The sequence below is a fragment of the Gossypium arboreum genome, chromosome 5 (assembly GCF_025698485.1).
Source record: "Gossypium arboreum isolate Shixiya-1 chromosome 5, ASM2569848v2, whole genome shotgun sequence".
Taxonomy (NCBI): Eukaryota; Viridiplantae; Streptophyta; class Magnoliopsida; order Malvales; family Malvaceae; genus Gossypium; species Gossypium arboreum.
In genome coordinates, this window is record NC_069074.1 from 87,428,969 (window position 1) to 87,444,626 (window position 15,658).

Genomic DNA, 15,658 nt, shown 5'->3' on the forward strand with positions numbered 1-15,658 from the left:
AAAGTAATTGATACCCACATCTATCTCGTTTATCCTAATAGTTTGATATATCAATTCATTGATGCACAAATTTAGTTGTATTTATCAATTAAAATATATTTTATAATTTTGTATAAATTTTATAATTGATATTATAGTTAAGTTTAAATCATTTTAAATATTTTGTAATTCAATATCTTATTTGATAAAATTAATGTGTTAAATCATTATTATATGTATATGGTATATATAAAGTACTAGACTAAACATATATGAAAAGTGTTTATAAAATCTATTAATTTTTCTATGAAATCTATTTGAAATAAGAATTTTTTTAGAAAGTGTTTCTAATTTTTTAATTTTTTAATTTTATTAGTCTATTTTGAAAATATTTTATTTGTATATATTAAATTTTAAATTCAAGTAGGCTACTTAAAAAATTAAATTATTTTTAATTTATTAAGAGTTGGATGGCTACAAGTGTAGTTTATCTTTAAAAACTCAAAACTCACAATTATAAATTAAAAAATGATTAATATATTATAATTGCTACACACATTTAGCCTTTTCATTGCACGAGAATATTTTATTAATTGCACAAATATAAAAGGGTGTCTTTATTTTCTCGGATGTTCCATGTATTGCTCACAAATCATATACTTATTGGATTAAGTGATTAAAAATTTAATATCTAATTTTTAAGTTTGAGTATTGTAAAATTAGAAAAAGAAAAAGTTTTATTAGGTTACTTTGATACCATTTGTTTTATTATAGAGTTTTTTTGGGGGGTTACAAATTTATAATGTGGAATGCTTCTATTTTAGAAACTGAAAGTTTTGGTTAGGAAGTTTTGAGGATCAAGTTGATAGAATTTGTAAATGTGAAGTGTTAAATTTATTGAATTATTTAAAATTAGGATAAAAATGATAGAATATGTATGTATTGAGGACTAAATGTGTTATTATATCAGTTAGAAAAATATTTTCTATTATCAATTTAATAGTAGGTGACTAAAATAAAAATAAATTCAAACATTAATACTTAAATTGAACTTTTTAAATTTAAATTTTAGGTCTCCAACATGAATGTACTAGGGACTACTAGAAGAAATCATTTCTAACCGCAAGAAATATCTACATATGGGGCCAATATTAGGGATGGCAGCAGGTTGAATATCTGCAAATTCTGAATTATACCAATTTGAATTCGTAAATTTACTTAAAAAATTAAATTCGTAAATTATTCGACTTTTAATATCTAAATTCAAATTCAAATTAAATATCATTATTCGTCGAATATTTGAATCTGAATTTATCATTTGGATAATAGATTTAGATATCCGACTTCACATTGATTATAAAAATATACAAAATTGTGCTTCTTACAAGATTTGAACACGTGATCCTTGACAATTAATACTATGCTTTAACCATCAAAATTAATCCTCAATTTTAATTAAAATTTCAATAAACTAATAAATAATGTATGGGCATCAATAAAATGATTTCTAAAATAAAATAAAACAACTAATAATAAAATTAAATATAATAATTAATAATAAAATTAAATATGTTTATAAGAATTATCAAAAAATATATCTCATATAGTATATTATTCTCTTAAATCTCATGTTTCTCTCAAATCTTATTCTTTTATATTCAAAACCTAATTAAACAATAAGATGGAGTCATTAGAATTTCTAGACTTGCGATTATCCTATTTATTTGATCAATTAAATTAGTTAAATTTTTAAACAAAGAAAAATTAATTAATATTTATATAATTAAAATAAATATTATTATAGGATTTTATTTTGTAATAGTACATATTATATTATATAAAATAGTATAGATACATGTTTAAGGACATATAACATATTAATTGTTATATAATTAAATTATGAATGTAAAATAATTATTATAACGTGATGATATTACAACGTACATTCTTCTATTAGCGATATGCAATATAAACCTTAACTATGTAACTAATTGTATATAGGTTAGGCTACTCTGTTACATCAACTAGACTCACTCCTATAGAAAATATTTTTTTTTACCAACCAATCCTAATTTCAAATAAATCACTCTTTCTCATTTGTTTCTCTTTCCTTACCTTTTTTTATTAATAAAGAGGATCCTCGATAAAGCTCTTTTGTAAATCCGATAAAATTTGACACATGGCGATGTTATTTCCCTCAACATGCCAAATGAAATTTGATATGTAACTTTATATACAATTATATTAAATATACATAACTAATATACCTTGATTGTATAATACTAATTGTATATATTATAGTATATCATAAAATTAGTTATATGCTTAACATTTAGGTCACATATCACTAATACAAGAATGCACGTTGTAATATCATAATGTTATAATAATTATTATACATTCACAATTTAATTATATAACAATTAATATATTATATGTCCTTAAAAGTGTATGTATATTATTTTATAATATAATATATACTAAAGATAATCATGTCGTCACATTACAAAATAAATTCATATTATAAAATTTATTTTAATTATATAAATATTAGTTAATTTTTATTTTAAATAATTTAACTAATTGAATTTATCAAATGATAAAAGGGATAATCACAAATTTAGAAATTCAGATGATTTCATCTCATTATTCAGTTTGGTTTACGAATATAAAAGAATAAAATTTAAGATAAACTACATAAAATTTAAGATTATAAGAGTGATGCACTCGGTGGTAATCAAAACAGTATATGTAGAGTAGCTAGAACTACGAGACCCCATCAGGAGGGCGAGGGGTATGAACTTTTGCACATTATAGTGGTTGGAGGGTTGCCGATGTTGCGCCTTAATTCGCTAGGAATTGAGGAAATACAGTGCCACCGAATTCAAAGGTGTGAAAAGCATTGACTAAAGTTTAGAAACCTCCCTATAATTGGTCCAAAATTTTTTCCCCTAAACTTTAGTTAAAAGTCAACAAAAAATATCACATATCAATTACTCAATAAGCTAATGTCTTATGTCAAGAATCTATTAAAAGTAAATGAAAATTTTAATTTTAAATGAATAAAATATAACAGACCCTATTTTAGACTGACCATGGGTAAAATTTACCCTTTTTTTTATCTTCATTCGAACATATTAAAATGATGTTATCCGCCATCTAATTAAATCTTGCACTAATAATCTTACATTCGAATTGAATTTCATGAGAGAACACCTAACATATCTTGGTAAATATTAAATAGAGACACCAATTGTTCTCAAACGTTTTTAATAGGTCAAATTATGTTGTTAGTCTCTGTACTTTGATAAAATTTAAAATTTAATTTATATACTTAAAAAGTTAAAAATTAAATTCTCTTACTTTTTTTCATTTAAAAACTCATTCATACCATTAACATTGCCAGTAATTTCCGTTAAAATCTATCAATTTGGCACGTTGATTAGATAATTTTCATATGACGTTGCATATGATTGATAGAAAATAAATTTGTTAAGTTGACAAATTTTGATGGAAATTAGCAACAAAAATAATAATTGAACCTATAATTTTTAAATTGAAAAAGTAAGAGATTGAATTTTTTAACTTTTAAAATATACAGACTAAATCTCAAAATCTAGAGAAGTACAAGGACTAGTAGCAATTTTAACTTTTTTAATATATTTAAAATGCTTAAACGTTATGTTTAGACTATATGTTGACCAAAATTATATTGCCGTGTGTGATCAGTATAAAGCAATAAAGTAGCCGGTTGATTCTGTCCTTTGAGGAGGAACCTACCATGAAAGTGGCAGCCATGACCGTAAAACTTGACTCATAATTTTGCTTGTTTTTCTTTTCACTTTCGTCTTCGCCTTACTGTTGTTTTTATTAGTGTTCCCAAAACTCTGTTATCATTTCTTCCTTGTTTCAATCTCAAAGGTCGTGCAGAAGTTGTCAGCGAGCCGGTGAAGGTACAATTGTTGTTTGTAAGTTTGCTTGCTTAATTCATGATATGCTTTTCTTTGCTTTTATCTTGGTCTGGGTTATATAGTTTTCTTTCCCACTTTCACTAAGATTATTAATTTTGGGCCACATAATATGAAATACGAACAACTGTGATAAAATCAGTTGATTTAAATCTTGATTTAAATCTGAATGAATCAAAACTTCATGAAAATCCAATACATCTCACATATTTGATTATTTCAGAACCTCTCTTGGTTCTGGTTAAGCCTACAATTCCATCTATGTATGTTTGTATGTACGTACTTACGTTATCTGCTACTGCTATAGCAGCTTTGAGTGATTGGTTCACTACTTTATTTTCAGTTCTAATTTGTCAAGCCACAAGTCCGGTGATTTCTACTTTCCATTCTTTGATTGCAGGGCTGTGTTTGTTTTCCTTGGTTGTTTTTATTTTTTCCTTCCATGCATCTATTTACATGATTTTTTTCCCAACTTTTTCTCAAAGTTCTTTTGAAACTGATGATTGTTAAGTTGAAAGAATGATAATACATGAAAGAATGACAATATACATATATGATTGTAGGGACATTCTATGGAGTGCATACAACCTGCAGCTAGTATTGCAAATTGTCTCGGAACTCCAGTTTGTAAATACTTGCAATATCACAGAAAGCTGAATGATTATGTGAGAAACTTTAAGAGAATCAGAGATGAATTGAGTAGCAAAATGGAAGATATAGAGCTGCAATTGAAAGCAGAGCTTCTTCATTGTGTGGGGAAGATACCAAAGAAGGAAGTAGAAAATTGGATAGGAAAAGTGAAAGTGATGATTATGGAAGCACAAGATGTTGAAAATAAAGTAAGTAATGGGAGATATCTCTGCCGTGCTTGCAATGGAAAGCTGGTTGATAGAAAGATTCAAGAAATGCAGACATTTCTTGATAAAGCTCCTAATGTCTCCGACAGTCTTGTCATTGATGGTCCAAATGTTGGGTTGCCACTGCCAACATCAGAGCTAGTTGGTGAGAAAGCCGTGAGAGATGAAATTTGGCAATGTTTGATGCAAGAGGAGGTGGGTAAGATTGGGGTTTGGGGGATGGGCGGTGTTGGTAAAACGACCATCATGAAGCACATCCATAATGATCTTTTGAAAGAACATAGTTTTGAAAGGGTAATTTGGGTTACTATATCAAAAGACTTCAGTGTGATGAAGTTACAAGATGATATCGCAAGCGCATTGAAGTTGAAGGGAGATTGGGGCAATGAAAGAGATAAGGTTAGTCGAGCAGCAATCTTGTTGGAATTGTTGAAGAAAGTGGGAAAGCATGTTCTAATCTTAGATGATGTGTGGGACAAAGTCTCTTTGGAGGAAGTTGGGATCCCTGAGCCGAGTAGCAGCAGTGGATGCAAATTGGTGTTAACAACCCGTTCGGAGCAAGTTTGTAAGTATATGGGTTGTAAAGTGATACTAGTGAAGCCCCTTTCAGAAGAAGAGGCATTGATACTATTCTTGAATAAAGTTGGACCTACCATAGTGCAAAGTCCAACTTTAATGCCAACTTTGAGGCTTGCCGTCAGGAATGTGCGGGTCTACCTCTTACAGTTGTTGTGCTAGCTGGTACCATGAAAGGAGAAGATGACCCTTGTATTTGGAAAAATGCACTCAAGGAACTGAAAGAGCGAGTGGGGATGGTGGAAGGAGTAGAAGCTGAAGTGATCGAGCGTTTGAAATTTAGTTTTGATCACTTAAAAGACGAGAAATTGAAACATTGCTTCTTGTATTGTGCATTATATCCGGAAAATTTTCCAATTTGGGAAGATGAGCTAATCGAGTGTTGGATAGATGAGCGATTCATAGATGAAATGAATACAAGGCAAGAAATGAAAGGTAAGGGCCATGCTATTTTGAAAAAGTTGGAAGATAATTGCTTGTTGGAAAATGGTACCAATCAATATGATCAGCCTTGCAAGAAGATGCATGATGCAGTGAGAGACATGGCATTATCCATCACAAGTATAAATCCTCGATATATGATACAAGCAGGGCTGCAATTAGAAAAGCTACCAAAAGAGGAGGACTGGATAAGAGATATTGAGAAAGTGTCACTTAGGAATAACTCCATATCAGAGATTCCCATAGACATGTCGCCTCCAAAATGCCAACTGCTTACAACTTTGTTACTAGGGCGGAATCCTATAAAGAAGATCCCAAATTCTTTCTTTATGAACATGCCTTTTCTAAGTGTTCTTGATTTGTCCTTTACGAACATCGAATGTTTGCCAGATTCCATCTCTGAGTTAAAGAATCTCACCGCATTGCTGCTTGAAGGTTGTGAAGAGTTAAGAGCTTTGCCTTGTCTTTCAAAGCTTCAAAGATTGAAGAAGCTGGATCTTAATTACACCAGCATTGAAAAAGTCCCTGAAGGCATGGATATTTTGATCAATCTAAGGTATCTTAACCTTTTCGTTTATACTCTGAAAGTGATACCCACCAGAGTTTTGCCAAAACTCTCTCACCTTCAGCACTTGAAAGTTTATATGCATGATGAAACAAAGGGCCTTAAGGCGGATGAGGTAGTGCCATTGCAAAAATTGGAATGCTTTTATGGACGTTTCGAGAACAGGCATGAACTGAATAAGTTTGTCTCCTCAATGCAGCAATGTAAGAAAAATCTCAAGAAGTACCAGTTATATGTAGGCTTATTTTCTCTTGTTGGTTCAGAAGAGAGAGTTGTATCAATCAATGACCTTGAAATTGGTGGCGGTGAGTTAATGTTCCCAGTTGATATGCAAGAACTCAGCATTTCATATTGCCAATATTTGAGACACGTAAGCCATATTTCTTCCTTAAAAAATGTGGTTGACTTGAGGGTATGCAAAATTGGGCACTGTGAAGGGATAGAATGTGTTGTTTCCTTCTCCTCCTTTTCCTCTTCTACTCATCAATTCCAGAGCCTCCAGTGCTTGTTTCTTGTTGATCTGCCAAAGTTGAGTGAAGTTATAAAAGTTGAAGGATATGGTTCAGCAACAACATCAATATTAGCTTCGTCTGCTACCTTTTCCAATCTTAAAGATATTCATATATTGGACTGCCCAAGTATTATGACGTTGCTTCCACATTGGTTGCTTCCCAACCTCCAAAACCTTGAAGAAATAAGTGTGAGGGATTGTGAGAAGCTGGTAGAAATATTTGCAGCAGAAGATGAAGAAAAGGGAAGTGATGCACTAATCAAATTTGACCTTCCCAAACTAAAATTTTTGAACCTAGAGTCATTACCAGAATTGAAGAGCATTTGTAGTAAAAGTGGAGTGATGGTTTGTGATTCTCTCCAACTTATCGATGTTGATAAATGTGATAAACTGAAGAGAATTCCTCCCTTTGTTTCCTTTGTTGGCAATGGGCAGTCATATGCACATGCTCCACCTTCTCTTAAGATCAATTCAAGCAGACAATGGTGGGAATCTTTGGAGTGGGATGATCCAAACTTTAAAAATGTTCTTCAACCCCTTTGGCAAGACAAACAGTTTTTAATGGAGAGAGCTTTACATAAAATTAAAGAACTGCTCAACATGAAGTAAGCCTCATCCTTTCATCATTTTCCTTTTTTATACTTTCTAAATCTCAATTCCTCAAAATCTATACATCAAATGTGTTTATACCTAGACTTTTAATATCTATTGATTTATGTTTTGTTAGTGTGGTTTAGGGAAATAATAGAGGAGGAGATCAAAATCAATAATTTGACCAAATATGGAATTAATTTTTTTATTATATAAAATTAAAGATAGGAGATAGGAATCACATAGTTTGAACTCGCATTAAACGAGTATCTGATAATATTTTTAATCAGTGTTCCATTCAAGTCAAAGCATAAGACCAAACTTGTGCTTTTAACATTTGGTTGATTTATGTTCTATTTAATGCTACATTAGTTTATTTTGCACAACTAAATTTTATTTCTTAGTTATGTGGACTAAAATTCTCTAATTAGGAAAATCATCATTTATAGTTTTGTCGAAACATTTTTCATTTAAAGATCAACAAACTAATCTAATTAATTTATCCATAAATCAAGTGTTTCTAATTTGATGATTTAGTTCGTTCAAGTCAGGTTTTGGACAACAAGGTTGCTTTTTTTCTTTTCCTCTTTTTTTTTTTACTTCAAATTGGTTGAAACGAAATTTAGATTAAATAAATAAAAATGTATTTAAAGTTAATTATAAAAACATATTGGGTAAGTAAACCATAATTTAATTTAATTTAATATTTATTTTAACCTTTGTACTGTAAGTAAATTATCACTTCGATACATGTACTATTTTTTAATCAGTTTCGACATCAAAGGCACGTTTTGCAGCCTGTTTCGGTGTGGTTTCGCGACCACATGGGTGGCCACACGGGGGTGTGCCGCACAAGGGCGGTTCACACAGCCGTGTGCAATTGGGAATTTAAAGTTTTTTTTATGATTTTTTGTACCACACGGCTTGGCCACACGAGCATGTGTCCCCACATGGGTGTGTGAGATCTCCACACGACTGTGTCTTCTCTACTCTTACATTTTTAGCACTTTTGGACAATAAGTTACACTGGCTGCTCACACGGGCGTGTGTCCCCTCCACACGAGCGTGTGTGACCCTCACATGGGCGTGTAGACCCCAACACGGCCTGGGCACTTCCACACAGCCGTGTGGCCTTATGTCGCCAAATTTTGTACTGTGTCTGTTTTTTATCTGATTATAATTTTGTGTGTTCCGACCCTTGGCTAGGTCTTTGTAAGTGTCGTCGGGACTTTGTTTCAGCCTGGACTTGTGCGTTATTCGCAATCATAGCTCTAATTAAGCAATTTGGTTGAGTGTTAATTGATGTTATGTTATATCTGATTCTGATTCTGGGCATTTGAATGTGTGCATTTTTAATTCCATACTCTATTTCTATAAGTTTTTCTTTAAATGTTGTGCATTTTGCATTTGCATTAATCTTTTTGGGTTTGGTTGTGAAGAGAAGGGAGTCTTATCTGTTTTGGCAGTTTCAACTGCAATTCGTCTATATAGTGGTTTACCACACAGTACGACATATATGTCAGCTCTGCTGCATATTAACATTTGAGTGGCTTAGTCCACATACTTGGTGTGTAGGGTTGGATGGGTCTTTCGAGGTCCTATGTGGTGTGCATGGTTGGATATGCTTAATTAGCTCTTTTTGGGGTATGATTAGGGGACAGAAAGTTCTTTGGCTGGTTGGATGAACTTTTATTACTTGTTGCATTCATTCCGCATTCTGTCTGCCAGTCTAATTGCGAGACTAACTGTTTATAGATCAAGGTGTTTTAGTACTGACACGTTTGATTTGTTTGTGAAGACTATTCGTATATTGGATTGCCATTGAGTTTTATTTTTTTATTGTGACATTTTGGTGTTCATTTATCTTTCGTTTTCGAACTCACACTGAGCGCGTGTAGCTCACCCCCTTAGTTTATTCCTTTACAAGTACCCTCGTTTTTTATAGTAGGACTTGGCATGCCGGAGGTCTCGGAGTGACATGTTTTAAGTCAGACTAATAAAAGGACTTTTCAAAATTTAAAATTTTTGAACTATTTTGGACTGTAAACAACTATAAAGACTGTGGTACAATCTAATTTTGGATTTTCGTAAGCAACTTTGTTTTGATTTCTAGAAACTTTGGAACTTTATTTTCGAGAGCTTTTAACGTGACTTGAATCCTAAAAAGGCTAAATGGTTTAGTTCGATTTTAATAACTGTGTTCGAATAAGATTTTAACAACTTGTTTTGTAAAATTATTTCAGATCACTTCGGTAATCAATATGACCTCCGAAATTCGGTCTAAACTCTTAGACCGATTTTTGGGGCGTTATAGAATCTCCCTACCCGAATTTTTAATCTTTTTAATTTTTTTTAATTTTGAAGTAAATAAGATTTTTTTAGTTTAGAATTAAAACTTTATATATATATATATATCAATGACATTTTTGTAAATATCTCGAGATGAGGCGGGACGAGTTTACCTCAAACTTGACCTAATTGTTTTTTTGAATTCACTCTACCCGACTCGCCATGAACCTGAATTTTCAAAAAAAATAAAATTCAACCCTAACAGATCGGATCAGGTTGGAACTTGTTGAATTTAATTTTTTTTTGTCATATCTAATTTAGAATAAACCTGGACACATGGTTATCTAGATTCAAATGCATCAAAACAAATAGATGTCCAGATTCATTTTGAATTAGTGCAAAACTAAAAAGAAAAATTAATATTTATTAAAAATAATCCTTTTACATTTAGTATTCGAGAATTACAAAAAAAAATGTATAACTTTAATAGTTTTGATAATTTATAAAATATTACTAACACACTCATATGAAGTCTAAGAAACAAATGCAATATACACTTCCAACCTGTTAATATTGCCTGTTCACAAAGGCTGGGAGAATTTGGGAAGATGCTGAACCACTGACTGCTGATTATACAGCACAACCCAAGAAAAAGAAGTGATCTAAGCACTATAAAAATAATTATAGTTTATAAAATTTAATATTTTTAATAATTATGGAAGAGTTTAATTATTTTAATAATTATCATTATTTTTTTATAATTTTGTATTAATCTAAATGAATTTGGATATCTATTTAATCTAGAAAACAATTTGTTCAAGTTTATTCTTATACACATTTTTATTATTTTTTAAAATTTTTAAAATTTTTACGATTTTGCACTCATCTAGATTAAACTTGACAACTATTTGTCCACGTCAATCCCATTAAGGGTAAACTATAAAAATAGTTCTTTTTTGTTTGCCTCAAATTACATTTTAGTAATTTATATTTAAAATGTTATATTTTAGTCGCTTACGTTATTATTTTGTTATAAAGTGGTCACTCTACCGTTAAGCTCGATTGACTCTCTAATAGTGGTCCTACCTGGCAGTCCAAATGAATTTTAAATGTCAATTTAAATATCCTACATGACAATCCAAATTAAATTTATTTAATTAAAAATCTATTTTCATCTTAACAATTGGACATCCATATTGGCATTTAAAACTCATTTGGACTGCCACATAAGACTATCGTAAGGGAGACAACAGAGTTTAACGGTAGAGTGACTACTTCGTAACAAAACGATAACGTAAGTGACTAAGACGTAACATTACAAACATAAGTGACTAAAATATAATTCGAGTTAAACAAAAGTGACTATTTTTTTTTATTAGACTTCAATTGAGTACAATTTTTTTAAAGGTTTAATTTATTTATTTTTACTTACCTTTAAGCTTTTTAAATATAAAAAAGTTAATTTGTAATTTATCCTGCTAAGTTGGTGCTGTTAAACTCGCGATACCAAACTCGATAAAAGACTTAATATTAGTAGATATATTAAAATTTTGGCTTAATTCAAAAATGATCTCCTAATCTATTTCCAATCAGAAGCTGCCATGTCACCATTCACCTGTATTTTTTTTTTAAAAAAACACATGAAATTTAAAAAAAAACTGGGAAAAGATAAAAAAAATATTTTTAATTAATGTAATAAATTTAAAGAAAAACTACTAATTCTTCCCCAAATCCATCTTCTTCCCCGTACCGATTTGTTTGCTTTCGGTAATCAAAACCAAACTTTTCATTTTCGATTTCATCATCTTAATCTTTCATTATCTTCCCAAGAAGCAAAAAATTCTTGGGATTTTAGTTTGTTTTCAGACCGAAATCACTTTATTTTTATTTTGCAATCGATTTGGGAACCCTAGAAACCCAAATTGATTTTCAAAATAGAAACCCTAAAAGACCAAATCCGATTTTGAAAGACGAAACCCCCAAAACAAAATAATATTGTCAAGTTGTTTTTATATTTGTTAGAACATCAGCTGTTGGTACTTGCCTTTGGGTTCTCCAACTGATTGGAAAAGCTTGATGGTTTCTTGGAGCTTAGGAGGGAGTTCTTCTATAGGCTGGAGTTGGGTGGAAATAGATGAAGATGATTGAAGTGGAGGTGGGATATTTTGGAAAGAGATGGATGTGTTGTGAAAGAATGAAAATTTAGAGGGTTTAGAAGCGGAAAGGACTATGATGCCATTTTGAAAACAACTAAACCCTAATTCAATAGTTGGGAAAAAGTGAGATGGATTTCGTAGATGGAAACAGATTGGAAATTTGGAAGTGAAGCATAATAATGGTAAGCAAAACTCTTTTAATTTGAAATCGGATTAATTAAATTGAGTTATTTAATTTTTATAAATTGTCAAGTTAAATTTTATAATTTAAATAATAAATTGATGTAAATATTTTTAATATTTAAAAATTAAAAATAAATTAATTAATTATTTTTTAGTAAAAACTTTAAAAAATTCAAAATAATTTTTAAATTAAAATTTATATTTTAAAAAATTCTAGAGAATATATAAAGAAATTAAAATTTTAAAATTTCCTAAAATAATTTTAGGTATTTAAATAAATAAATTAATGATTTAAGTTTATTATACTATTTTTTATTTTACTTTAAATTTTTTTAAATATTTATGGATTTAAATTTATGTGTTCTAATATGAAATTAATTATACTATAATAAAAGTTTAATTTGACATGTTCAATGATTTATTTTACCTTGAATAGTTTTACTCATTTCGATTTTAAAAAATTTCAAATCGAGTTAGGATGATAAAATAAGACTTGTCAATTCAATTAACTCAAATTTTTTACTCAATTAGATTAAACTCTCACCTCTAGCAATGAGTAGAGGATAAAAAATATTAATTACTATAATAAATTTAATAAAAATAATTTTTTATTTTTCCCATTTCTTTTAAAATTTTATTGTAAAATTTTAAAAATTACAAATAAATGGCAACATGGCAGCTTCTGATTGGACAAAAAGTTTTGGACTAACGATTCTAAGTACTTATCTAAGATTAGGGCTCAATTTTGAATTAAGCCATATATAAAAATGTAAGAAAAATAAATAATATATATAAATAAATTGTTAAATTAAAAAGATAATGAAAATACATCATCTCAATCATGACAAAATATGAATAATTACAAACATCATGTAATGGTCTGATGGTTAAAAATATTCACTACCCCAAGTATGATCTGGATTCGAATTGCGTTAGTCACGTTAATTGTTCGGACTTTACATTGTTATTATAATTCACCAAAACAGATACGAACAATTATTATTCACAAGAAAATATATAGCAATTTTACGAACCAAAACTGACAAGAAAATATATAGCAATTTTTATTATTATTCACAAATGTTTTGCTTCAAAATACATTACTATGGATGTATCAAAAGGAAAAAATATATATATATATATATATATATATATATATATATATCATATTACATAACTTAAGTAGTATATTTCCAACAAAATCATCTGGTTTGGCTTCGTCTCCAGACTTTAAATAAATAAATAAATAACTCTAAATTTTATCTATAATTTTCATTAGTGTTTTTATTCCCCTAAATATCGTATTTAAATTAACTAAATGCTTTATCTATAATTTAAGCTCGATATTTCCACGTCAGCATCGCCAATCCAACCGTACTTCACCGGGACCGACAACATGCTGACTAGGCTTCCTAAATGATACCATGTGGCTACTAACCATGAAAGCGGTTACACGCTCGGAAACCCTAATATCTTCCATCTTTAATTCCTGCAACCGCCGCACGTATTCCGGCACGTGGAGTAGATCCCAAACTACCCCAACGCCGCCGGGTTTTAAGACCCTCATCATCTCCCCCACCACCCTCATTCTCTCTGCTGCCGCCTCCACCGTGCGATGGCCGTATTCTTTTCCCACGGTGTGGACGAACACGGCTGAAACCACCACGTCGAAATAGTTATCCTCGAATGGTAAACTCCTCACATCGCCTTCTTTGCACGTTACATACTCCCCCACACCTGTTTCAAATTTCCCATTTTCAATCATTAAAATTATTTTCATGTATAAATTTATATACTTTAAATGAAATGAAATGGTAAAGAGTTAGGATTATATTTTATCTTTTAAATATAAAAATAAGTAAAATTAATTTTATATATTAAATTAAAAAATTATTCATTTTATTAAAATTTATTTATTTTTATTGTCAAAAATTAATTTATTTACATCAGATACACGTAGTAGGTGATGTGAAACTCATTTATTATTTCATTAACAACATTAATTTTAAGAAATCTCAACTAAATAATTTAATTTATTCAAAATTTTAATGTAAAAATTAATTCACTGTAAAAAATAAAAACAAAATATAGTTAAGAGTCTCTATGGTAGTTTTAGCAAATGATTCAGGAAGTACGAACCTTCAACGTTGGCTGTTCGGAGCGTGGACAAAGTAGTCCGTTTAGAACGATCCAACCCAACAACCCGACCCGAACTACCAGTCTTTTTCAGCTGAGTCGCCACCGAGTTGAGAAGAATCCCTCTGCCGCATCCAATGTCAAGCGCCAGCTTCACCGACGACCAATCATAAACCGACCCCACCATCCGCTGCGCCATTTCGTAATGCAACGGGCCAGCGGAGTACAAAAAGTTGGCCGCAGCGAAGAACAAGCAAACAGAAGAAATCGAGGTGACGGCGCCGCTGAACCCGGCGGCGAAACGGGCGGCGCTGGGGCTGGGAAATAAAGTTTGGAAGAAGTGGAAGATGGAATCGAAGTAGAAAACGAAGATAATAGACAGTAATGAGAACAAAACAGCGTGACATAAAAGGAAAAGCAGTGTTTGCCACTGATCCATGCCGTAAATGGCATAGATCTGAGTCCAATCTCTGCTACTATTGCTTTTTCCCATGCTCCAAGACTCGACGAAAACTCAAAAATAAACAAGAAAGCGAAAGGAATTCGTTGATGGGTTTTTGTTGAAGAACTTGATCAATCAAATCAAATCATGGTTTTGAAGGAAAATGATCCAAGAAATCATCACTGAAAAACAGAGAAAAGAGGGGAAAATGAAGAGCAATGGATCATGATTTATAGTAATAAATCAGTGAAAACATCAGTTGTACAGGGAATTCATGGTATCATTAGCAATGAAAAAATTTTCTTTTTCACGCGCTTTCGATACTTTAAATTTTGAGGGGTTGATTTGAAATATATAGGGAAAATATATATGAAAATCAAAATAATATTATAAAAGTTCAACAAATCTAGTGGACAATGTACGGATTTTGACAGAAACAGAAGGAAAAAATAAGAGAGTAACTACTGGTGAGTGGGATATTGCTGGTACGTATATAATTTTTTAAAGTTAAATAAGAATTTAGAAAGGTATAATTTTTCTTTTCACCCTCTAACTTTATAAAAAAATTATTTTAGCCCATAATTTTTTTTAACTCTACTAACGTAACATGCATGTAGATTGCCACGTGAATAACACGCCAGAAAAATTAATTAACGTTAATTTTTTATCTATTTTAAAAATAATTTGATAAAAAAATACAAATTCAAGAACTTAAGAGATAAAATAAATAAATAAAAGGCTAAAATGATTTTTTTATAAAGTTAGAGGGGTAAAAAAGTTATTATGCCATTTGAGAAAAAGTTAAGACGGCAAGGAAGACTTTTATAAAGCTGGATATTTGACCTTTTCTTTTTAGAGTTTGAAATGGTTGTCCTAATCTCATTTTACCTTTTTTTTTTTAATTTTAAATTCCAACTTGTTTTTTTTTTAAATTCTTTTTCTTTAGAAATTTAATTATTTGCTT

At 30.3% G+C, this 15,658-nt stretch overlaps 2 protein-coding genes across 2 annotated transcripts; one reads left to right on the top strand and one right to left on the bottom strand.

Annotated features, from left to right (window-relative positions):
* The first annotated feature begins 3,679 nt into the window (after positions 1-3,679).
* On the top strand, positions 3,680-7,879 carry LOC108451705 (probable disease resistance protein At1g61300). Its single transcript, XM_053027615.1, is given in 3 exon segments — positions 3,680-3,947; positions 4,511-5,501; positions 5,504-7,879. Coding segments are annotated over 2 exon segments (2,985 nt in total). The 5' UTR covers positions 3,680-3,947; positions 4,511-4,519; the 3' UTR covers positions 7,507-7,879.
* A 5,494-nt stretch (positions 7,880-13,373) lies between these two features.
* LOC108451931 (uncharacterized) lies at positions 13,374-15,064 on the bottom strand. The gene is made up of 2 exons (XM_017749638.2): positions 14,256-15,064; positions 13,374-13,853 (listed from the first exon to the last, which is right to left on the bottom strand). The coding sequence occupies exons 1-2, from the start codon at positions 14,743-14,745 to the stop codon at positions 13,471-13,473; spliced, it is 873 nt and encodes a 290-aa protein (XP_017605127.1). The 5' UTR covers positions 14,746-15,064; the 3' UTR covers positions 13,374-13,470.
* Positions 15,065-15,658: the final 594 nt, after the last annotated feature.